This window comes from Ursus americanus, chromosome 22, assembly GCF_024610735.1.
Source record: "Ursus americanus isolate L20-20 chromosome 22, mUrsAme1.1.p, whole genome shotgun sequence".
Classification (NCBI taxonomy): domain Eukaryota; kingdom Metazoa; phylum Chordata; class Mammalia; order Carnivora; family Ursidae; genus Ursus; species Ursus americanus.
Genome location: NC_142148.1, coordinates 53,415,176 through 53,440,411, shown reverse-complemented (window position 1 = coordinate 53,440,411; position 25,236 = coordinate 53,415,176). Strand labels below are relative to the sequence as shown.

General features: G+C 48.7%; 1 protein-coding gene across 10 annotated transcripts in view; it reads right to left on the bottom strand.

The window, feature by feature from the left end:
* Window positions 1-7,447: 7,447 nt before the first annotated feature.
* ENTPD6 (ectonucleoside triphosphate diphosphohydrolase 6) overlaps window positions 7,448-25,236 on the bottom strand; it is a 53,427-nt gene continuing 35,638 nt past the window's right edge. For 4 of the 10 annotated variants that reach the window (XM_045810885.2, XM_045810886.2, XM_045810887.2 and 1 more), the window contains exons 10-14: window positions 19,668-19,769; window positions 17,050-17,190; window positions 15,297-15,353; window positions 14,088-14,200; window positions 12,813-13,984 (exon numbers count right to left, since the gene is read on the bottom strand). In XM_045810885.2, coding sequence (XP_045666841.2) covers window positions 13,886-13,984; window positions 14,088-14,200; window positions 15,297-15,353; window positions 17,050-17,190; window positions 19,668-19,769 — 512 coding nt within the window. In that variant the 3' untranslated portion in view covers window positions 12,813-13,885. Of the gene's footprint in view, window positions 8,916-12,812; window positions 13,985-14,087; window positions 14,201-15,296; window positions 15,354-17,049; window positions 17,191-19,667; window positions 19,770-25,236 lie in introns of those variants that run through there. The other 6 variants (XM_045810890.2, XM_045810888.2, XM_045810893.2 and 3 more) reach the window with 6 other exon arrangements.

The following is a 25,236-nucleotide window of genomic DNA, read 5'->3' as shown; positions in this document are numbered from 1 at the left end:
AGGGCATTTCCTCAAGGTGGCTGGGCTGGATGGAAGTGTCCCTCAGTACATCCAGCTATCTCTTCTGACTTGGAATTTCCAGACTGTGCTGTGACTCTGAGTGAGCTTACCTGGGGCTGTTAGGGACAACCAGTGCCCTTTGGGGGACCAGGTATGCCACACCATAAATACATCAAATTGCTCCTTCCTCCCTCCCTTCCTTCCTTCTTTCCTTTCTTCCTTCCTTCTTTCCTTCCGCCCCCCTCCCTCCCTCCCTCTCTCCATTCCTTCCTTTTACTCACGACCCTGAGACCAAGATCTGAGCTGAAATCAAGAGTCAGACGCTTAACTGACTGAGCCACCCAGCCACCCCCATCAAATTGTTTCTTAACTGGCATCTCCTGCAACTTACTACATGACCATTTTCTGCCATCTCCTTACCCCTGGATGAATGAATTAGCTGAGTTTTTCAATGTGTGGAGCTTAGGATGAGGTATGGCTTGTGGACCTCACTCTTGGTGACATCTCTCCTTCCCTCCATGCCATGGGACTGTCTCAGCACCCTTCCACTCTTGCTCCTCCTCCTTCCCAAAGCCAGGGTCACCTGGTTCCTACTGCAGACCCTGGGCTTGAGGACCCCTTGCTCACTCTTACCAGCAACTCAGGTCCACCCCCATTTACATCACCGGGGGTGTTCCTCAAGGCCATATCAAGTGCCTGGCTTTGGCCCTTCTCCCACAGGCCCTGATCTCATCTGGGCCTCTGTAGTTTCTGTATCAACAAGAACACTTACAGGTTGGTACTTTGAAAAACTGGTAGTATTCCTTTTTTTTTTTTTTGAAGTTTATTTATTTATGTAATCTCTACACCCAACGTGGGGCTTGAACTCATGACCCTGAGTTCAAGAGTCACATTGCTCTTCCGACCGAGCCATCCAGGTGTCCTGGTAGTATTCCTGAAAGTTAAACAAACACCTGCCTTGGAACCAGCTATTCTAGTCCAAAGGAAATACCCAACAGAAATGAATGCTTATGCCGACCACAAAAATGTTTTTAATGGCCCTATTCAAAACAGTCCAAACTGTAAGCCATGCAAACGTCCATTAACACTGGAGTGGATAAACACGTTGTGGCATATTCCCACAGCGGAATAGTCTGCAGCGTGAGAAGGATCAGCCGCACCCAGGGACGGGGCGGATAATGCCGGGTGAGAGCGCTGGCACGAGAGCACATCCAGTAGGCCTCCATTTACGTGATGTTCTAGGACGGGCTCTAGGACATCAGCCCTAAGAACGGTGGTTGAATTTGAGGGGTGGATACCACTGGGGATGACGTGAGTCTGTGGGGTCTGGAAAACTATTGCAGTGTGGCGTGAACACGTGTAAAAGTTCACTGTGTGCACAGTAGGAGCCAGCCCCATGTGGGGAGCATCTGTGGGCATGGTGGACACCACAGAGCTGCGGCAGAGCCTGGGGGCTTCCCACTGTGGAGCCCCTGGCCTTCCACCATCTTCCTCCCCAGCTTATCCTGTTTCCTCCCTTCACAGCCAACAGGGTTCCTGATCCTTTTTTAGGCCAGTGGCTTTCTGCCTAGTTCCAGATCAGGTGCCAACAACTCTAAGGGCTGGTGGGCATCTTCTCCCCCAAGTTGCCAAGGACTATCTCAGGAACTGGTCCTCCAAGAGGAAGTCTGGGGCCTCTAGCCTCTTTGTTCTCTGTGGGTCTAGACCCCCTTCACCCATCCTCAGTTGCTCTTTAAGTCCTCCTGCTGGGATTCCTGCTGTAGTTTCCTAATGGGTTCCCTTTCCTCCCAGACATTCCCCAGAACGGTCCTACACAGGCTGCAGAATTGGACACTCCCTCAGGGGAAGGCTGAGCCCAGCACTGCTCTTACAAACCCCAACCCCAACTGGGTAAGCTTTGTAAGCCAGTCTCAGCCCCTCCCTGGCAGGCCTCTGGGCAGACATGGGGCTGGCCCAGAGGGGAACCTGATGTGCAGGCAGGTGATGGGGGGCACCTGACTGCAGTGGGCGGGCATTCTGACATGTCTGATTCCAAAAGAACCAGGTAGGAGTGGGAGTGTCGGAACTGAGGTGAGTGTGGGGAGGAGCCCCAGAATTGTGGAGCTTGGGGCTGCCTGTGTTGCTGTGAGGGGCTGTGAAGGACACACAGCCAGGCTTTACAGGTCTTCCCACCCTGGTTCTTGCTCCACTGCCCCTTTCAGACTTTCCCTGAGCGGGAGGCATCCCAGCTCCTCACCCTAATGGAGTCCCTTCCTGGAGGAGTGGTTTGTCGCCACTCTACCCCCTGGGTACCAGGCCCTCGGTGAAGCTCCTGCCTGGCATAGGGCTCCATCTGAGCCGGCTGCCTCTGCTTACCTAGGGCAGGGGCAGCAGACTGCCGTCCTCAGCTCTTATATGGCCCTCAAACTAGGAATACCTTTTACATTTTTAAATGATTGGAAAAAAATCAAACGAATAGTAATTCTTGATATATGAAAATTACATGAAATTCAAGTTTCAGCATGTGTAAATCAAGTTTGGCTGGAACGCAGCCGCAGTCATTCTTTTACATTTCGTCTAAGGCCACTTTCACACTTCCACAGCAGAGCTGAGCAAACAGGACAGAGACCACATGCCTGCAGAGCCTAAAGTATTTACTATCCGCCCTTAACGGGAGTTTGCTGCCCCTGACCTGGAGTGTGTCCCCAGGACTGCCTCACACTTGTGGGCTCCACGAATGTACCCTGAATAAAGTAGTTCCCAGGGGATCTGCGTGCAACATGGCAGCTAAGGTGGACTGGGGGGTGGGAGAGGTGGCTGGCCCAGGCAGGAGTTTTGAAAGTTCTGTAAAGTTCATTACATCACGTCAGGGAAATGCATGGTCAAACCACAGTAGGGTACCGGAACTCACCTGCTAGAATGGTTGGCATTAAAATGACCAGTGAAAGTTCCAAGTGTGGGTGAGGATGTGGAGCACTGCTAGTGGGAGTGTAAATAGTAATTCACGCTGGAGAAAGGTTAAAATAGTTAAACATACACTTATCATATGACACAGCCATTTTACTTGTAGGTTCAGGCGTACCTCGAAGATATTATAAGTTTGGTTCCAGACCACAATAAAGCAAATACTGCAATAAAGCAAGTCAAATGAATCGTTTGGTTTCCCAGTGCATATGAAAGTTATGCTTGGGCACCTGAGTGGCTCAGTCGGTTCAGCGTCTGCCTTCAGCTCAGGTCATGATCCCAGGGTCCTGGGATCGAGGCCTGCATGGGGCTCCCCGCTCAGCGGGGAGTCTGCTTCTCCCTCTGTCCCTTCCCCTGCTTGTGTTCTCTCTCTCAAATAAAATCTTAAAAAAAAAAAAAGTTATGGTTACAGGGTGGCACAGTCAGTTAAGCGTCCAACTCTTGTTTTCTGCTCCGGTCGGGATCTCACAGTTGTAAGATCGAGCCCCGCCCTGGGCTCCGGGCTCAGTGTCGAGTCTGCTTGAGATTCTCCTTCTCCCTCTGCCCTTCCTGCCTGTGCATACTCTCTCTCAAATAAACGAATAAATCTTTTTTTAAAAAGTTACACTTACACTATACTGTAGTCTTTTAAGTGTGCAATAGTATTATATCTAAAAAATGTATGTCCCTTAATTAGAATATCAGAGCCATCATCGGAGCTGTCAGTGAGTCAGAAACACGGAACACAGATCACCATAACAAATTTAATAACGATGAAAAAAGTTTGAATTACTGCAAGAATTACCAAAGTGTGATGTAGAGACACAAAGTGAGCAAATGCTGTTGGAAAAATGGTACCAACAGATTTGCTTGATGGAGGGGTGTCACAAACTTCAATTTGTAAACAAAACAAAACAAAAACACATTATTCGTGAAGTACAATAAAGTGTGCTTTGCACAATAAAATGAGGTACGCTTGGATTCATCCAAGAGAAATAAAAACATGTCCACCAAACCACTTGAGCACGAATGTTCACGGAAGTCTTAGTGTTAAAGCCCCAAGCTGGAAACAGCACAGGTGACTGTCAACAGGAAGAGGAGGAAACCAGTGGGGTATATGGAAATGATGGACTCCTACTCAACAATAAAAAGGAATAAACTGCTGACCCACACGTTGATACGGGTGAATCTCACAAACACTCTGAACTGAAAGCCAGACACAAAAGAGCACGTACTGTTGGATTCCATTTATGTGAAGTTCCAGAGCTGGCAAAAGTACTGTGCTGTGATGGAAATCAGAACCGTGGATGCCAGGGGCTGAGGGTGGGGGACTGTCTCGGGACTTTCTGGGCTGACAGAACAGGGGTATGGGCCACATGAGTGTATTTGCCCAAATTGTTTGAACTGTATATTTAGGATCTGCATATCCTGCCATATAAAAATACTTCAACAAAAATATTCTTTAAACATTTCACTAGGTCAGAAGTAGAAGCTAAAAGGATCTTCAGTTCCAAACATAGCTTCCATCACACAGGCAGCCTTTTACAAATCCAGACCTGTAGGAAGCAGCACCAAATTCCTTCTAAGATTCATTTTGTGCAGAGAATGAGTTCCAGCTGAAGCTTTGAGCCAACCGCGAAGACTCCACACAAGAGGGAAGTGAAGGAAGTCTTCTTGCAGAAAACCTATCTGCTGACAGTTTAACCTCACTGTTTGGCTTGGGCGGGCCAGGCACTCCCGTTGAGTAAACAGGAGGATTATTGGCTCCACGAGGACATTTGGAGGGTGGGGAGGGAAGGTCAGTGTCCCTGTTCTCAGTTTTCAATTCTCCTGCTTTCTTTCAGACAACCTTTCATTATTCAGTAGGCAACTGACAGCCCCTCCCAGGAGCCCAGAACGTGCAGGACCCAGGGGTTCAAGAGGAAGCAGCTGCCCTGATCCCTCCCCAGAGAGGGGATTTTCTCTTAGCCCACAGGTTCAAGGGGTGTCCATGACGAGCCTGGAAAAAATCTAAGGGTTGCCTTTCCATTTTGATTCCCTTTGCTCTGCAGTTTGGTTTGATGTAGCCCCACTTGTTTAGTTTGCTTTTTTTGCCTTTGCTTTTGGAATCAGATCCAGAAGATCATGGCCAAGGCTGATGCCAAGGAGCTGACCACCTAGTTTTCTACTGGGAGTTTTATGGTCTCAGGTCTTCTGTTCAAGCCTTTAACCCATTTCGAGTTGATTTTTGTGTATGGTGAAATCAAGTGGTCCACTTTCATTCTTTTGCATGTGGCTGTCCTGTTTTCCCAGCACCATTTATTGAAGAGACTGTCCTTTCTCCACTGTATATTCTTGTCTCCTTTGTCATAGATTAATTGACCATATAATCGTGGGTTTATTTCTGGGCTCTCTATCCTGTTCCATTGATCTTTGTGTCTGTTTTTGTGTCAGTACCATATCACGTGGGAAACAAAGGCAAAAGAAAGAATTAAATTTCCTTTCTACTTACAGCCCATAGACAAATCCTTGAAACAGGTGGAGAGCCTTCCTCTGGGAGCTCAGCTGCCTTGATGTTGATGCTAAGGGCAGAAGGCAATCTTAGCCCAACCCCCCAGGATCCTATAAGTCTACTTTAACATATAAATTCCTTCGGAAACCTCCTTTATTTCTACACCCCCCCCCCCCGACCCCCGCCAAGATACATGTTAGCAATCATCCTCCAAACATATGGCCCACTGATACCATCTGAAGGGTCTCATGACTGCGGGTTTACTAAACAATAATAAACGACCTTTTCCTAACAAGAGCTAGCCCCCTCAGGATCCTGGAAACCTTGTTTCCAAAATACCTTGGAGGCTTGCGCGATCCCGAATGCCCTCCCAGCTTGAAAGCATGTAATCAGCCCCTCGTCATGACCCGAGGGCAGCCCTTTCTGCCCACGGGCCCTGTCCTTGTGCTTTAATAAACCACCTTTCTGCACAGAAGATGTCGCAAGAATTCCTTCTTGGCTGTTGGATCCAAACCCTACCACTTCAAACCCCGTGACACACTGTTTTGATTACTACAGCTTTACAACACAGTTTGAAATCAGGGCTTTGTTCTCTAACTTTGCTCTTCTTTCCCAAGATTGCTTTGGTTGTTTGGTTGTTTTATGTTTCCATACAAATTGGGATTGTTTTTTCTGTGAGGAGTTTTGATAGGCATTGCATTGAATCTGTACATTGATTTGGATAGTATGGACATTTTAACAATATTAATTCTTCTAATCCATAAACATGGAATATCTTTTCATTGATTTGTGTTTTCTTTGATTTCTTTTTTTTTTTTTTTTTTTTTTTTAGATTTTTATTTATTTATTTGACAGAGATAGAGACAGCCAGTGAGAGAGGGAACACAAGCAGGGGGAGTGGGAGAGGAAGAAGCAGGCTCATAGCAGAGGAGCCCGACGTGGGGCTCGATCCCACAACGCCGGGATCACGCCCTGAGCCGAAGGCAGACGCTTAACCGCTGTGCCACCCAGGCGCCCCTTTCTTTGATTTCTTTCATCAGTGTCTTATGGTTTTCTGTGTACAGGTCTTTCAAAAGCTTTTGCACAGCAAAGGAAATCATCAACCACACAAAAAAGCAACCTACTGAATGGGAGAAAATATTTGCAAATCATATCTGATAAGGGGTTAATATCCAAAATATATAAAGAAATCATACAACTCAATAGCAAAAAAGACAAATAATCTAATTTAAAAATGCGCAGAGGATCTGAACTGACAGTTTCCCGAAGACATCCAGACGGCCAACAGACACGTGAAAAGATACTCAACATCAGTCATCAAGGAAATGCAAATCACAACCACAAGGAGACATCACCTCACACCTGTCAGAATGGCTATTATCAAAAAGGGAAGAAATAATGAGTTTCAGAGAGAATGTGGAGAGAAAGGAACCCTTGTGCCCTGTTGGTGGGAATGCAAACTGGTGCAGCCACTGTGGAAAACAGTATGGAGCTTCCTCAAAAAGTTAAAAATAGAGCTACCAGATGATCCGGCAATTCTACTTCTAGGTATTTACTGAATACAACCGAGACATTAACTCAAAAAGCTATATATACCCCCATGTTCACTGTAGCATTATTTACAGTAAGCAAGATAGGGCAACATCCTAAGTGTTCATCAATGGATGAATGGATAAAGAAGACGTGGTGTGTGTGGTGTATGTGTCTGTGTGTTTATCTTATGATGGACTATTATTTAGCCGTAAAAAGAGTGGACTCTTGCCATTGTGACAATGTGGATGGACCTTGCAGGCATCATGCTAAGTGAAATAAGTCAGAGAAAGACACATACCATATGGTCTCATTTATATGTAGAATCTAAAAAAAACAGAACAAAACAAACGAAACAGAGAAGCCCAAGCCCACAAGTGCAGAGAACAGACACGTGGTGGTCAGACGCAGGGGCCCGGGGGTGGGCAAAATGGAAAAGGATGGTCAAAAAAATCACAAAATAATCAAGTTCTGGGGATGTCATGTACAACACGGTGACTCTAGTTAATAATACTGTGTTGTTTATTTGAAATTTGCTGAGGGAATAAATCTGAATAGTCCTCATCACAAGAAAAAAATGTCTAAAAAAATATTTCTGGGGTGCCTGAGTGGCTTGGTCCGTGATCCCAGGGTCCTGGGATTGAGCCCCGTGTCGGGCTCCCTGCTCAGCAGGGGGGTCTGCTTCTCCCTCTCCCCCTGCTCATGCTCTCTCTCTCATTCACTCTCTCTCTTTCAAATAGATAAATGACATCTTAAAAAAAAGAAAAGAAGAATATTTCTAACTATGTATGGTGACAGATCATAACTAGACTTAGTACGGTGGTCATTTTGCAATGTGTACAAATATGAAATCATTATGTTGCACATCGGAAACTCACGTAATGTTACATGTCAGTTACACCCACTTAAGGGAAACCTGCTGCTTTAGGCTTTTGCCCTTTTGGAGTTCCCATCCTCATTTTTTTAGATTACTTAATTATTTGAGAGGGAGAGAGATGGGTGGGGAGGGGCAGAGGGAAAGAGAGAATCCCAAGCAGATTACACACACACCCAGCACGGAGCCTGATGCAGAGCTCCAGCTCACAACCCTGAGACCATGACCTGATCTGAAATTACGAGTTGGATGCTCAACTGACTGAGTCACCCAGCTGCCCCTCCAGTCCTCATTTTTTAAAGTGCTGTATTTACACCATAAAGTCACCCATTTAAAGTGCATGATTCAATGGTCTTTAGTATATCTGCAGACGTGCACACCCATCAAGATAATCTAAGTTTAGAACCTTCCTATCACCCCCCCAAAACCCTGTGCCCAGACCACTCAGTAGCTACACCCGATTCTCTGCCCCTCACCCGGCTAACCACCAATCTGCTTGCCGTACGCTGCAGTTGTCTGTTCTGGACACTGTCTACGCGCAGAATCATGGGATATGCGATCTCTGTGTCTGGCTTCTCTCACTGACTAGCCTAATGTTTTCAAGGTTCATCCGCGATGCAGGACATGTCAGGACTTCTTTCACTGTTACTGGCAAATAATGAACGTTATTTGTGGATGGAGAGTCCTTAAAATCTCTTCATCCCCAGCAAACTGAAAACCCTGGTTTACGTTCCCACTTCTTGCTGCTTTAAGACAAGCCCTGTAGCCCCCTGAACTTCAGCATTTTTACTTGCAAAACCATCTGATCCTTAGCTGACCTCCGGACGGATCTGGGAAACCACGAAGCTGGTTTTCTCTGAGCACCTTACACCTGGAAGTGGTTTGGAGCCATCCCACTGCCCTGTGTTCCACACCATAAAATGCGGCTCTGGCACCCTTCTGACCTTGAGAGGCTTCTCCAGGCAGGACGCCATATAGGGATGTCTGCTCTGCGCTGTGTGAATCCGGAGGCAGACACGCAGATTACAGAGCTGCACTCAAGCTCGTAAGCGGAAACCTCTATCCACCAGTCAATAACACGGAAAAGCAGGAATCAGGCTGTCAAAATGATAAAGGGGCAGTTAGGCCCAGAGTTAGTTTTAATTTCTCTTGACAGTATAACTACTTTTCCAAATATTACAAAATACATTATTACCATGATCACGGATTCTTTAGCAGAGACCTGCTTTTGATAAACAGCTTTGTGTAAGGCCTTTTAACGCCTTTGACTTTGGATGCAATGCGGCACCCTGGTTTGGGGCTTGGAAGCCTCCAGATCCGGGTCTGAGTGGGGCCGTTCACTCCTCCCTCACTGACCTTGAGCTCCTCATCAGTACCTGCTCCGTGGGCTGCCACAACGATGAAATCACCTGGGCCTGAGGCGTAGTGAGCACTCCATAACAAAGCCACTGTCATTACGTCAACTCAAAATTCAAGTATGCCTACCTGGTCCTGACGTTCAAGATCATTCTCAAGGTGAATCCAAAGATCGTGAAGAGGTTTTGCAGGTGCCTGATTCCGACCTCTTCTCTGGGCAGGAAGCCCTTCTCAAGCACCCTTGAGTGCTGACAGGGCAGGGATACACACGACTGAGACCCTGTCTTTTAGGACATCTTTCCTTATCAGAAACCTGAAAACACTTCCCTGTAACTTGGGCCCAAGTGTCTGAGCTCTGGCCTCTGCAGCAACACAGGCAAGGCCAGGGTCTCACAACCCTCATAATACTGAAGATGCTGTCAGAGACCCATCCACCCTAAAGCCTCTCTTTCCAGGACAGTGCATGTGACTTGTAATAGGAAACAGATTTGGCCTTCGTTCCGGCTCCTGGCTCACAGCTCCCCAAACCCTTGGGATTTCTTGAGCATGAAGGGCAATGGGAGTATCTTTTGTTAAAATACTTAGGTCTTTTGTCCCAGGTTCCATTCAACCACAGCTCATTCAACCACATCTGAATTTATGTTAATGAGGTGATTTATGGAGAGCCCCTAGGTGGCCAAAGGATGGGGGAGAGTTGCCAAGGAAAACCGACGCCTGGGTGGCTCAGTTAGTTGAGTGTCCAACTCTTGGTTTCAGCTCAGGTCATGATCTCATGGGTTGTGAGATCAAGTCCCATGTCAGGCTCCGTGCTCAGTGGGGAGTCTGCTTGAAGATTCTCTCCCTCTGCCTCCCCCCTCCCACCGCACTCTCTCTCTAAAATAAATAAATCTTAAAAAAGAAAGGCAGGTTGGAACTTTCAGCCTCCCCTGTCCCTGACCTCTGGTAGGGGAGAGGGGCTGGAGACTGACCATCACCAACAGTCAATGATTTAATCAAGCCCACATACTAAAGCCTCTATAAAAATCCCAAGCAGGGGTTCAGAGAGCTTCTGGTTTTTGTTCTAAGATTTTATTTTTAAGTAATCTCTCCACCCAATGTGGGGCTGGAAACCACTGACTTAGAGCCAGCTGGTCAGAAGCACAGGTGTCAGGCTAGATCCGTGCCTGGAGCCTGAAGTGGGGGTGGGGTCACCTGTGTGGTCTGCACTAACTGCAGGTAGACAGGGTCAGGCCACCCAGCTGGTGCCACAGCATTGCTGGGCCTGGGGTAGACCCTGCGCGTCTCGTGTCAGAGGCCTGAGTGGGCAGCGGGGGGGGAGGTTTTTCCTCCGCAAACATGAACGGACTGCCCCAGGGGCTCCAGTCGTTCCTCACACCTCGTGCTCTCCAGACAAGTCATGAAAACACTTACTACACTGCACGTGCTGTGGCTTCCCGGGGAGACTGCTCCTGACGCTATGATTCTGCACGCTTCTGAAAGGGCCCCTCTGAAACTGCCTTGATCTTATCCAAAAATGGTATTATCCCAGTTTGAATATCACATTTGCCTTCCAGTGACTCTGAAACTGTTCTAAAAATCAAATCCACCTTGAAACAGTGATTTGCTTGCCTGAGGGCATTCCTAAACATGTACTGGGAGTTCTTCAAGTAACAACAACAACAAAAAACAAACACCCAAAAACACTGTTAACTTTTAAAACTATGTCAGTGGAGAAGCCTTTCTAATTATGACACAAAACCTGGAAATCATCATGATTAAGTTGTACAAAAATATAAATTATATACATAAAAATAGTAAAATTGTGCATTGAAGAAAACACCATAGAGTCAAAAAGTAATAGTAAAATGGGGGAAATTTTGCAACACATTCGATCGCAATGGCTAATTTCCTTAACGTATAAAAATCTCCTAAAACCAGTAAGAGAATGACCACAGTCTCTCAGAAAAATTGGTGTGGGACACGGACAGATGTTTCATTGAAAAGGAAATGCTCTTGGACATACATACAAGATGAATTAGGTCAGTGTAGACTAAAATTACCAGTTATTTTTTAACTGGCCAGTAAGGCAGAGCGAACAGTGTGGCCGCAGCCTTGCCAGTGAGGCGAGCTCAGGGAATCTGGCACGGAAGCTGCCAGTGGAGTCGAAGGGAACACTGACAACATGGTCACAGTGCAAAACACCCCAGGCCTGGCATCTGGCAATGCCAGGATGGCTCACGCACAGGGATGCGGGACTGGAAACCACCTGATGCCACGGGGTCCTGTCATCCAGACGCGGGACTGCCACCAGCCACTGCAAGACGGAGGCAGCTCAGGGTGTACGGACAGTATCGCCGTTCCGAGGACAGGAAGGGGCAGGACACGTGGGCACAGAGACGCGCGTCTTCTCTGAGGTGGGCACACCGGACGTGACAAAATGCTTACTGCCTCACTAGTTTGCATCTTTTACGTGTTTGGATGTGCGTATGTAGCGACTTTTTTAAAAAACAAGAGCCTACTTTATAATCACAAAAGACAGAGCAAAATGACTTGCATACTTTGCTGGGCCTAAAAATATTCCATGACTTATTTGGTGATCCTTTGGGAAACTTCCAGTTGTTTCCATTTTTCAGATGTGAGATCACTAACCTATAAATGGACCAAATCAATTTTCACTTTTACCTTCATGCATATTTGATTCCTGGCCTCTGGAGTTCTTTAAATATTTAAAACTGTTAGATATTATGGAAGGAAAAGGCTGGGGAGACCCAGGCAGGGGTGATGAGGTGCTGGAAGCTGGATTTTCCTGCCCTTGTCAAGCAAAGGTTTCCTAGCTGTAGCCCAAAGGTGGCTTTTTTATTTAGGGGAAGCCGCTTTCTTGCTTTGTCTTTTTCTGCTCATGTCACACGTACACCTCCAGACCTCTGCCCCAGGGTTTAAGTTTTGGTGGCTAGCCTCATCTTGTCAGTGGTTTCTGTCTGGGGCGGGGGGTGTTTCCCTCCAGCCTTCTGGAATTGACCACCAGATTAGGACCCTCAGAAAAGGGGAGAACTGCTCCCCTGTCATGTCCTGTGTGCACAGCACTTCTCCAACATCAAAGAAGATTTTACGCTTGGACCCCTCCCTGCCTCCGCCCAAAGGGCTCTTGGAGGTAAGGAGTGAAACCAACCTCCTGCAGCGTTCTGCAGAGCCCTCTTCCACCACAAGCCTCCCCTTGTGGGCTCATTCGGCAGTCACGTCCCTCGTAGTCCTGCTGCGGCCCCAGGCAGTCAAGGGGCCAGACCCCTGTGCTTCTGCCTAGTCTTTCTCTGGCATGCAACCCCCTTCCAGCTGTCCCAGATTAAAGCCAGGTCCTCATCAAACACAGCATGCTGCATGTGCTGCGGGTCGCAGTCCCAGGGAGGAGCGGAGCTCCCCTGGGAAGGCGAGTGGCTCCCCTAGAACAGCCTGGACCTCCAGAGCCTGCCACCACAGCAACACCGTGTGTCCTGTGGTTGTCTCCTCAAAAGGCACACTGAGAAGACCTAATGTGCCATCTGTCACCCAGTCTGGGCAGTTCTTTGTTCCAACTACAATAAACAGGGACCTCAGGGGCTTTCCCGCCAGTGCGGGGGTCGATGAACATTGCTGACACTCACCGAGAGGAGTCACCAGACCAGAAACCCTTGTAAATCCTTTATTTTGAGTGGAACACATGATGTTTAGCTTATTCCATGTACCATACATTTACCGCCAGGAACGACTGTGACCCCGGGGCCCAGGTCTCACAGAGCTCACACCCCAGTGCAGGAGTCTGGGCCCATGTCCTGTGGAGCCCCCAGGGGATGGGCATGGCCCTGCACCCCAGCAGAGCCAGAAGACGGTTGCAGGGACTGCAGCCTGCCTGACGCACAGGAGGTGGTGTGCGTCTTCCATACTGCTCAGCTGCAAACGGCTCACAGCCGTGACGTATCCACTGGGGCTCAGAACACAGTTGCCACACAAACACTCAGCACCACACGACGGAGACGACGTCACTCACACAGCACAGCCATAAATATTATAAGCAGTTCACGCTCACATTCAGACCTCCTCTGTAAGGCTGGGGCGCAGGAGAGGTATTTCCCCCAGCCCCTCTTCCTATTCAAAGGGCCAACTCTGTCAGTTAGCTCCGAGCCATCTAAGAACCTGAAAAAACAGACCTCTGGGTGACCTCACACATCCACATCCAAGGAGGCGGCAAACACATTCATATCTGCCAGACCCCCTGCCCCAGAGGGCATGGTGGTTGCACCTGGCCCACCCTGAGAGCAGCCAGAACGGCCTGTACAACCTCCCCGCCGAGTCTCTTGGGACAAGGTGAAGGTCTGCCCTGGGGAGGAGGGACCAGACAGGGGCAGGGAGATAAAATAAGACTCCTCTCAAAGAGACACATATTGTAACCACACCAACCCTGCAGACAGGGACAGGTCAGGGATGGCGTGGCTGGATCACCCCGGCCTTGGCATGCATCCTTTGCCCTGTCTGGTTCACTGTCCACGTGGAGCCAAGGCAGGAGGCACTGGGCCTGGGTCACGCTGCAGCCCTCTGTCTGTCCAGGGGCAGGTCTGCAATGCCAAAGGGAGAAGGGTGGCAGCCTAAGCACTGGCTTCCTCCCAACATTTCAAGGGGTTCCACAAAGGTCTATTCTCACGAAGGTCTGTTCCCATGGAGACGGAGCTGTTTCTGTGAGGATGGCAGGGGTGGCTTGGCCGCTACAAAGCTGGACTCTTCTGTCTGCTCAGGGAGTCGATGTAATGAAAAATGGCCCCCAGAGCCCAGCTGGTCTCAACATTGTTGATTTTCCGAGTCAGCTTGAAAACACAAAGGGATGGGCAGAGTGGGCATGGTTGGGAGGCTAGAAGCAGTGCCCCCAGCCCTCAGGCCATAGAGGGGCACCCTAGAGACAGTCCTTACCTTTAGCACTTTGTTCTCGGGGAAGCCAAACTCTTGGAGCAGGAGGCTGATGTAGGTAAGGTCCATGCACAGAAAGGGGTTGCCCTGCGGCTGGGTCTCTGCCGTCCGGCACACTGGGGGCGAGAGAGAGCTTTCCCAATCAGATTCCAGGTGGTTCACTCCCAGGCAGGGGCAGGAGGGGGAGGGGGCCGGGGAGACTGGCTCTACCCACTCCAGGTGCCCACTCTGTGCTAGGCTCTGTGCTGGTCCCAGGTCCTCACTGGTTCTCACTGGTTTAGACAAGATTACAGCCTAGAGAAGGAAGATGATTCAACAAGAGTACACCAAAAGGTAGGGTCTCAAGGCCAACCAGTCTCCACTGGGCTCGGCCTCCAAGACCAAGAAGGACTTGTATCTTGTTTTGGTGTCATGAACCAAAGGCCACAATCTGTACCGGAGACTCTGGGCACCTCTCCCAGGTGTGAATCTGGGCTTTCTGGGGAACGTAAACACCAACAAAGCTGTCTCAGAACATTCTCCTCTTATTCTTGAGGCAGCCTTCCCAAAATTCTGCTCAGAACCTTCTCCTGTTGACGAGTCATGGCCATCAGGTGTCCATGGGATAAACCAGTAAGCAACAAGAAAGCTTAAAGAAAAAAAGCCACCTGGGGGGAGGGGAGGGAGAAAGGACTTTCTCCAGAGAAACACATTTACAGCCAGTCTTCACTTCATACCCCGCCTGCTGGATTGTGATGGACAAAGGAGAGGAAGGGGGCAGCCACCTGCAAATCCAAGGGGAAGAGCTCCTCACCCCCCCACACACTGCGTCTGCTGTGACAACTGTGAATTTGCTGGGACACTTTCAGAGGAAATCCCTGTAACGATCACCTGAGCTACAGTGAAGAGGTGTCAGAAAAAGTGAAATCCAGGGAGCCCGTTCCTAACAACCCTAGGACTAGAAATATGCACTTCAGAGTTGGGGACACTGAGGCTCCCCCTCCCCCTGCTGTGGCCACATAGGACGTGGTGGACCTGTGGTCTGGGCCCAGCACAGTGACCCCAAGTACCCTCTCATACCTCTGAACACTCATCTGGCTGGCTGAATCAGGAACCAAACCTGGGAGCTCCCAGTACTGCCTCACAAATACCAAGCTGCCTGCCTCACGGTGGGACAGGGTCCCTACCTCCCACCCTGGCCCTTCTCACCCAGGCAGTGCAACCGCTACTCACCATACTTGGCTGCGATATCAAAGTCTCCTACGACGAGGCTGCCTCCCTTCTCCACATCTGTGGACAAGACCAAGCACCCGGTCTGTACTAGCATCCCTGGAGCAGGCAATGCCACCAATGCCCTGAGGCTGGCACTCAAGAGAGGATGACATGGGGCGGCACGTCGAGGCTGGCTGCAAGCCTGGGCATAAGCAGGGCAGTGGCCCCACATGCACTGGTCATGTGTCTGAGGTGACGTGGCTGGGGATGGGCAAGTGTCCCATGCTGGACCACATGGGGATACTAGCAGTCATGGGTCTTCGAGGGTCCCTTGCAGGAAGGTCGCCAGGAGCCCTGGACCCTACAGACTGAGCAATCTCTTCGTTTTAAGTTCAAAAAACAAAGCACAGAATTGGACATGTTTTCTCGAGCTGTGGCCCTGAGTTCAGCAGTGGTATTCTGGTATCAAGTTTCTGAATGCAGAAAAAATATTCTATAAAAAAAAGCCAAGAAGTGGTTTGTTGGGTCTTAGATCAAATGGGTGGAGCCTTTACAGGGCTCTTCAGAAGAGAGTGGCCCTAGGCCTCTGTGACATTTCCAGGGAAGGAGGCATGAAAGCTGTGTCCCCCAACTCTCAAGAATGGCAACTGTTTCTTCAATGCACCCCAAAACCTCTACATTTGATAGAGAGTTCTCGAGCTGTCCCACACATTTATGCTTCGTAGGAGGCAGCTGCTTAGTGCACTGACTTTTCCTTGACTTTGGGCATTTGCTCAGTCAGCAAATGTCATTGTTGAAGATGGATTCCATTTCTGAAAACAGACCCAAGCAGCTCTTTCAGAGCCATGTGTGACCACAAAAGGGAGTTGGAAGAGCTTTCTGAACAGCCCAGCATCTCCTAACGTCAGTCTGGGACGATGTCGGTCCCCTAGGGGAAGGGCAACCCAAAGCCAGGGTGAAGGGCCCCAAACTGATGGGGTGATACTGGGGAGAGGGTCTCTTCGAGCTAGACTGAAAGGGTGGAGCCCCCAGCACACTGTCGGGCCGGGTTTGTGTGTAGTAGACCCTGAGCGTTGTGATGTCCGCAGCTGGTGGCACAGTCGGGAGAGTACAGATCAACGAACCACTGCTCCAGCTATGGATAGCCCGCAGGGGCCCTCGGGCCTAGCAGGCCAAGTAGCTATGGGGCCAGCTACTGGGAGGCACCCCAGGGACCTTGCTCTGTGCCAGAGAGACCTGGGCCTAAGCAAGGGGTGAAGAGGTCACCTTCCACCTCTACCCGCCCCCCCCCCCGCCCCCCTGGCTGGATGTGTTGTACACTGGGCCTGGGCAGCAGGTGGCTCAGTGGGCCTTGAGACACCACGGTGCCCATAAGCTCCGGAGGGTGGTCTGTGGAGTACGCGGACCCCTCCCCATGGCAGCCTGGGTGCCATATGGGAAAAGATGGCCACGTGACCACGTCATAAAGGGCTCCCTCAGCCAGAGACCTGAGGCCAGGCAGGAACGACTAAGGGTTGGTTACATAGGTGAGTCAGATCTGCCTTAGAGCAGAACAACCTGACAGCAAGTAACCGTTCCTGTACTGACAATGTAACTTTATTAAGTGGCTCAAAGACCCGATTTATTTATAAAGGGGGGCTTATTACTTCCTCCAAGGACGACAAGACACCTGCCCTCTGGTCTACTTCTGTTACTGTGAGAGTGACTGGCAACATGATTACTCTCTGCTGCGGGCCCTCTGCCCAGAGAATCTACACCTCAGCCCCACCCTTACCTATGAGGCCAACATTTGCTGCAAGGTCGTAATAGTAGGAAAAAGCATAAAAATCCACGTCCTTCACTTCTTCCGTTCTGTGCACTTTGTTTCGAAGGATTTCCGATACTCGGCTGGCACACAGCTTGTGGAGGTTCACTGCTGGGGCAAAAGAAAAGCACAAAGACAATGGTTAGGGGGCTCAGCACCTGGTCCGCACAGACCTTGACCTGGAGGGTGAGGCAGGACAAGAAGCCTGCACAGCAGCCACCCCGAGTCCGGGTGCTCATCAACACCACACACGCCAATAGCAACCTTTCAGAAGCCATGGCACCGGTGGGCCCAAGTCAAGGGAGAGAAACCCAGTGTGAAGACGGCTAGAGATGGCATGGCCTCAACCCCGGAGGACACCAGCCTCCAGCGGGGCACAGGCAGCTGTCCTGACGTAGCCCAGTGGGTTCAGGTTCACACTGCTTACTTTCCGCCGGCCCTTGCTGAGGTCTAAACATGCAGGGCCTTACTAGGTCCCATCAGCCACTTCGGAGGTGAGGCCTGGCCTGCAACCTCCTTATTCACACATGAGGAAACAGAGGCCTAACAGATAGCTTGTCAAGCTCACATGGCTGAGATCATTAAACCCTTGCTTGGAAGAATGACAACAGAGAGCCCCAGAGGTAAACAGATGTAGATATCCTACGACCCACCCCTAGACTTGGCTTCCCATCTCCACCAGCACACCTGCCCATGGCCTCAAGGCAGCTCCAGCCAGTTCTCCCCGAGCCCTTGCCTGTTGGGCCTCATTTCTCCCCACTCTCCCTTGTCAGGACAGCCACACACCCTCCTTCTCGCTCCTTAAACACAGCAGCCACTCCAGGGCCTTTGCACGTGCCGCTCCTCCGGCCTGGAGAAGTGCTGCTTTAGATCCGTGTGGCTCATTCCCCATCTCTTCATGTCTTGGCTCAAACACCATCCCACGCAGCCTTCCCTGGCCATCATATTTAAAACTGCAATCTTCCCCTCAGCCCTCCTCCCCCTTCTGTTTTTACCCTCGAGTTACTTTCTCATGTGTTTTAACAACTCCTCTCACTGAAGTGTCAGTTGTGTGCCAGTGGCTGCTGCAGGGCCTGACGCCTATCAAGTGCTGAGTGGCTGGCTGAGTCACAGTGACCTCCACGGTCAACAGATAATAAGAAACAAATATTTGCTTTGTTCCTGGTTCTGGACACAGAGCTTCCAAAACCCTCGGGATTTCCTGAGTGATGGGGATGAGATGAGCATCTTCCGTTATTCAGGATAAGCCCCTTTTTCAAGCATACCTGAGTTTATGTGAATGAGGGGACTCTTGTCGGTGGGTCCCCAGGTGGCTTCAGGATGGACGCTAGTTGTCAGAGGAGGCAACCATGTGATTAGAGGGTTGGAACCTTCAGCCCCACTCTCCAACCTCAGGGAGGGTAGGGGTTGGGGATTGAGTTAAATCAGCAGCCAATGACTTCATTAATTAACGTCTGCATAGTGAAGCTTCCCAGAACCCTAAAGGATGGGTTCAATGAGCCTCCTGGGTGGTGAGCACATACAGGGGCTGGGAAGTGGTGATCCTAGCCTGTGGAGGCTCCGCACCCCTTCCCCAACACCTTGCTCTATGCGTCTCTTCCGTTCGGCTGTTCCAGAGTTGTATCTTTTATAATAAAATAGTGATAGTAAGTAAAGTGCCTTCCTGAGTTCTGTGAGCTCTTCTGGCAAATTATTTGGGGGCGGTTTGTGGGAACCCTCAATCTGTAGTCAGCTGGTCAGAAATAGAGGAGGCCTAGGACTTGCTATTTGCATCTGAAGTGGAGGGTGGGTGGGGGCAGCCTTGTGGGACTGAGCCCTTAACCTCTGTGGTCTACATTAACTCCAGGGAGAGTCTGAATAGAATTATTCATGGATGGAGAATTGGCTGGTGTGGGGAAAACCCCCACACATCTGGTGCCAGAAATGTGAGTAGAAATACCTCTGTTACCAAAGGCAGACAAACTTCTTGCCCACGTGTCCAGAGTGGAAACAATATTTCAGTGTTTCTATTAGTACAACCTAAAGGAGCACAGGGTAACAAAGACCACCCACGGGGTACGAGAGGGGCCAGGCTGGTGGGACAGCACACCCACTGTCACGGGCCGGGGGCTACGGAGCCCAGAGCAGCCTCTCCTGTGCACACCAGGCAGTGTGAGGTGACGGGTAATTCCACTAAAGGAGAAGCTGTTTCTCACTCAATTCAGAGACGCACTCACATTGCTACTGGGCCAACAGCCCCAGCTTGGCCGTTTGTCTTGGAGCAGCAGAATGCTCAGGTCCTTCCTCACTGGAGGCTTGTTGGGAAATGCAGTCTTTTGGAAGAAAGCATGTGGCAACAGACAAGGGAGCCTTGTGCAGAGAAACCCTGTGAGAGCCAGTGGCTCCCAGTGTGTTCTGGCAAGGGCCTCCTGCAGCCCTGACGATTCACAGCCCTACTTCCATTTCCTTGACAAGTATGGGCTTGTCTGTGAGGAGGTTTGGTGCCAGCCTTCCTGCTTCTCCGAGGTATTTGGAAGGTATGGGAGAGAGAGGGCAGGCTGCCGTTCTTAACCCTTACACACGACTGACAGACGAGAAGCCCACCGTACCTGCCTTCTGTCCTGAAATTCTGTATGTTATCTCAGCATGCTCCCACTCTCCTGTGAAACCTGGAGACAAACAAGGGCTGACCAACTCCTTTCCATGCTCAGCTGAAATAAACAGATAAAGAAGAAGAAAACCACATTACCACAGTAAGACTGGGATGCGGATTCTGCTGAGGGGAGGCCTGTACGCTACTGAAGGGGAGGTTTTTACTTCTTCCTTAACTACCTAAGAAAATTTAAGTAGGGGGTCTGGCCTAGAAAGAGTTATTATCAGAGGTTAAGTTTTTATCTAAATGACCACTGTATGGAAGGGCAAACATCTAATGACCAAACATCTGTTCTTCTTTTGTCCCGTGAATCACCCTCCTCCCCTTTAAAGCCCCCAGGCCCCTAGCCTACTCCTTAGCTCAAGATGACATACATAGCCTCAGTTGCCCAACTTGTCCTTTGGTGTCAGTTTCTTCTGGGGCTCCCATACATATGCAAATGTATACATTGCTTTTCTCCTATTAATCTGCCTTATGTCGGTTTAATTAATAGACTAGCCAAAAGAACCTAGAAGGGCAGGACAAAAATCTTTCCTCCCCAATAGCTGGTGAGCCAGCCAGGAGAAACTTCATTGGCTTCATACTGCCTGTTCTGGGGCTGCGGCAGCTGTGAGAGCCTGAGAGCTCTGACAGGTGCAGCAGAAGGTAAGAATTCTTATCACATCAGGGTCCTGGATCTCTGCCTGCAGGGTCTAGTGGAAGGAAGTGGTGAGAATCTCCCCCGGCCCTTCTAAATTTAGATTAGCAGGAGAAAATATTTGTGGAACCAGTTCCTTGGGTATAGCGACTGGTAAAGATTTATTATGAGTACTCTTGACTCTTTTATTCATGCATTTCATCCCAGAGATGGTCACTGCTTTTTTTTTTTTTTTTTTTTGTCTCTTGTCTGTTTTGTCATTCGTCATAAGAATGAAAACCACAGGGTAGAATGCAGGCCTAGGCCCCATAAGCCTGCTGTTCAAGCGGGACTCACAGACTGGTGAGTTCACAGCTCTCACCAGGCCAGTGTCTGTTTAGACAAATGTTGCTGCGAGTCAATGTGCACATGAGGTGAAGGCAGTTAGTTACTAAGGGACATCTTGGAAGCAAAGCCGCAAAACTGGTGGGCATGGGTTGAGAACTTAAAAGCTGTCAGAGCACTCCCTACCTAACCCAAAGACTCCTGCATTGTGTTAGGGTGAGTTAGTCACACTACAGGCCGGGTTGATACTAGGTCACCTGTCAAACTCAAGAACATTTTCATACAAGGAACTCTGTAAAACACCTGGCAATCTCCAACCCAGCAGCACATCCCTCTTCGGTACAGTTTGGCTCTGAGACACCAAAGGCTCAGCTAAAACTGTTAACGTGTCTATGAGGGGTTTTCCTTTCATCCTGTTCATGTCTTGAGATCCTGTCTTCATGACCAGTGAGAATGTTCTCTCTGCACATATTACATGTGTCTTGGTGGCCAGTTGAGTAGCCCGGAGTTCTGAGACTTTAAGAAACGAGCAGCACTTTCTGTCCGAGTGTGCCAGGTCTCAGGAGAGTTTGTTACGGGGGTCCTGGTCCATAAGGGGTTTCTGTCATCTCGCCTTCACTGTTTTGTTAGTGCTGGAAAAGTCCCATTCTAGTAGTACCTGCCTGGTGTCACAGATTCACAGGTCTGTGACTAGAGGGGCCTCAGTTTTCACAGGAAACTAGAGAGCATTTTCACTACACCATTCTGACTGCCTATAACAACAAAGGGCTTTACTTTCTTAGACTATTTCTGGGAGTAAACTTTCTGGATCTTATAAGGGCTGCATCTTTTGCACCCTCTTTTCGGACACGTCTTGTATTCATGGTTAAGCCATAAAAAGGCTTATTGGTTTGTGTCACTGTTGAGATTAATACAAGATCCTGCTCACCAATGGCCAGACAATGGATCTTTTGAATTGACAATATTTGAAAGAAAGAAAAATACTTTTGAGAGCTCTCATCCTAAGTAAGTGTCTTATTTATACCTATGGAAAAACCAAGTTAAAAAAAAATAGACACAAAGAGATGTAACAGCTAAGCTTTAGGGACTCCCTTAGTAAGATGGGGAAGGGGGAGAAGAGAAATTAGACTTAGAAGAAAAATTAAAGTCCCCATCCAACATAAATTTCCCTTCTTAAAATCTGGCCCTGTCTCCTCAGCAAATTCTCTTAACTCCCAAACTCCTCCACCTTCCCCAGAAAATCCCTTAAACACCCAGTTGCTTATTTTCGCTTCCCTTTTCCTGTAAGATTTAGAGAGCATTCTGGCCTCATCTCTAAGCCCAGGGTATACAGGTCACTCACGTAAATACTAAAAGCCAGAAAGCAAATTTAACAGAAGCACCCAAGGTAGATAATAAGGCTTACATAGAAGGCTCATTTTGCAGGGCTCCATAATCAGGCTCTGCCAGCTTCAGGCCTTCCTGGGCAATGGCCTTTGCAGCTATAGCCTAGGCCCCCACCCAATAATTCATAGTTTTAAAATTATCAAGCCCTTAAAAGCCTTGACTTTTAGAGGATCCTACCAAATTAAACTTTAAATTGAATTAAACAGGCTGATGTCCATCACAACCCCCCCTCTTGTTTGGCTGCTAAAGGGGTTCTTCCCATGAGTATGATTATATTGGAGTTATCAGACAAGCCAGACAGCCGCTGGAACCAGCACACACCCCGCCCCCACCTCCGGCGCAGAAAACAGACGACTAGCATTTCTCCTAGGCCTTCCTACAGATGATCAGCTGAAGGCTCATGTTAGGGGCTGACAGGCTTTTCTTCCTAAGGTAAAGGTCTAAGGTTGAAATGTGCACTCAGAAAGAAGGCCTTTGTTAAAATGTTTTATACAGACTTTACAAAGGCACACTCCATTAATCCCGGAAAACATCTGCTGTTTGTCCTGAGTGAAAAATGACAAGATATTTAAGAGTTTTTTAAATAGCTCTGTGGTTGGAGACTGTCCAGACTGGAAGCTGATATTCAAAACCTGATAGGATTTTTTAGGTCTCCTCCCGTAAGCTAAAATGAAACTATGTACCCAGGGAAAGAAAAAAGCCTCTGTAAAAGGCTTTGCTAAAACATTCCAAAGCTCTCTGATATAAAAACATATTGAAGATAATGTGGTTGGATGGGTGGATCAACCTATGATATCATTTAGGCTGCAAGCCTATTCTTTACGGAATTGACAGCAACTGTACTCGTCTTACAAATCTTTGCAAAACTAAAAACACAGCTCTAGAGGCCGCTCAAAGTTCACCTGTTCCAATGCCCCCTCCCGCCCTGCCCCAATTTATCTTAAAAGACCTGTAACTTGCATTTTTCCTTGTGCCTTTGAGATTTAAAAGTTAAAGTACAAAATTCAGGGAGGTAATTCTTATCAGAAGAAAAACAAAAGAGGGATTGTCACTTGGAACTTGGGCTCATGGGAAATTTTAAGTGCATGGAAGCTGTGAGGTCTCAGTTTGCATCTATATGTTTCTGTATTTTACATATCTCTGCTGAAGTTGGGTGTCATCTTTTAGGTCAACATCATTAATTTGTAAAAAAGCTCTACTTAATTGATTTAAAGAAATTAAGTGCTTATATAAATTGAATTCTCAGAAATGCAATAAAAAAGGGACCCCTGCCAGGCTCAGTTGGTGGAGTCTGTGACTCTTGATCTTGGGGTCATGGGTTCGAGTCCTACGTTGGGTGTACGGTTTACTTAAAAAAAAATTAAAAAATAAAATCTTTAAAAAAAAAGAAACCCAAATGGTTTTCAAGTTCATGTGATCTAGTATTAATGTGTAGTAAATAAAAACTAGTTTAAGTTTGTTAAGACAGGCGTGTCTTCAGAAGTTATCAGTATGAAATATAATACTTTTATTCTACCTCAGTTTACTAAAGGTCAAATGAGTTCATGCTATCTCTTACAAAAATTTGTCAGCAGAGGTTGGAGTTAAGATGGCGGAGGAGTAGGGGACCCCTTTTTCAGCCGGTTCCCTGAGTCGAGTTGGATAGGTACCAGACCAGCCTGAACATCCACGGAATCAGCCTGAGACGCAGGAAGATACATCTGGATCTCTACAAATGAACATCTCCAGTGCTGAGTATTGAGGTACGACACGGAGAGCAGGGGAGCCATGAAACCACGCACAGATATCGGAAGATAAACGGAAGGGGGAGGAAGCCGCCGCGTTCGGGCGCCAGGAAGCGGTAGCCACCTGCACGGGGGAGCGGGTGGACTTGTGGACAGGCACCCGCGAGAGAGCGGACTGAGACCGTGAGCCGGGGAGCGAACGCCACCAGACTGAAGCAGAGCTCCGGTGCACTCACTGGAACCAGACTAAGACCGGGAGCAACGGGAGCGCGCGGGGGTGGCTGGCGGCTGGCGGTGTTAGAAACACAAAGGACAGAGACGCGCCAGCCCTGGAAGTGAGGGCTGGGACGCCAGGTGTTGGGCACACATCCCAGGACACTGCAGGGTTGAGCAGCACCAACAGAAACAGAGTTAAAGTGGCCGGAACATCAGCGGAGAACAGTCCGCGATCCCTCTGTTTTGAGACAGAGGCTGAGATTCGGCCACTGCTGCTCTGACTCTCAGAAGACGCACAGCAAACCGCCAGGGAAAGCCACCAGAGAACAAAAGCCTGGAAATACCGGCTCACAGGGTGCCCATCCCCATCCCCCCTCGCAGGGGACACGGAGACTCTACCCAAACAAGGTTGCCTGAGTATCAGCGCAGCTGGCCCCTCCCCAGAAGGCAGGCTGAAAAATCAAGAAGCCCACATCCCTAAGATCCCTATAAAACAAGGGCGCACTGCCTGGGTCCCGGTCAATAATTTGGGCTCTGGACAACTCTGCAACCTCTCCTCATCAGAATGACAAGAAGGAAAAATCCCCCCCACCAAAGAAAAGACAATGAGTCTGTGGCCTCTGCCACAGAACTAATGGATATGGATATAACCAAATTATCAGAAATGGAATTCAGAGTAACAATGGTCAAGATGATGTGTAGACTTGAAAAAAGTATTAACGAAAATGTTAATGAGAATATAGAATCGCTAAGGGCGGAAATGAGAGCGAATCTGGCAGAAATTAAAACTTCTATGAACCAAATGCAGTCAAAACTAGAGGCTCTGACGGCCAGGATGAATGAGGCAGAAGAACGTATCAGCGAATTGAAGGATGGGTTAGTAGAAGAGAAAGCTAAAATAGAAACTTGACTTAAAAAATCCAATCACAAGAATGTAGGTTACGGGAGATTACTGACTCAATGAAACGTTCCAATGTCAGAATCATCGGCATCCCCGAGGGGGTGGAGAAAAACAGAGGTCTAGAAGAGATATTTGAACAAATTGTAAAACTTCCCTAATCTAGCAAGGGAAACAAACATTCGTGTCCAAGAGGCAGAGAGAACCCCTCCCAAGATCAACCATGACAAACCTACGCCACGTCACATCATAGTGCATTTCGCAAATATTAGATCCAAGGATACACTATTGAAAGCGGCCAGGGCAAAGAAATTTCTCACGTACCAAGGCAAAGGTATCA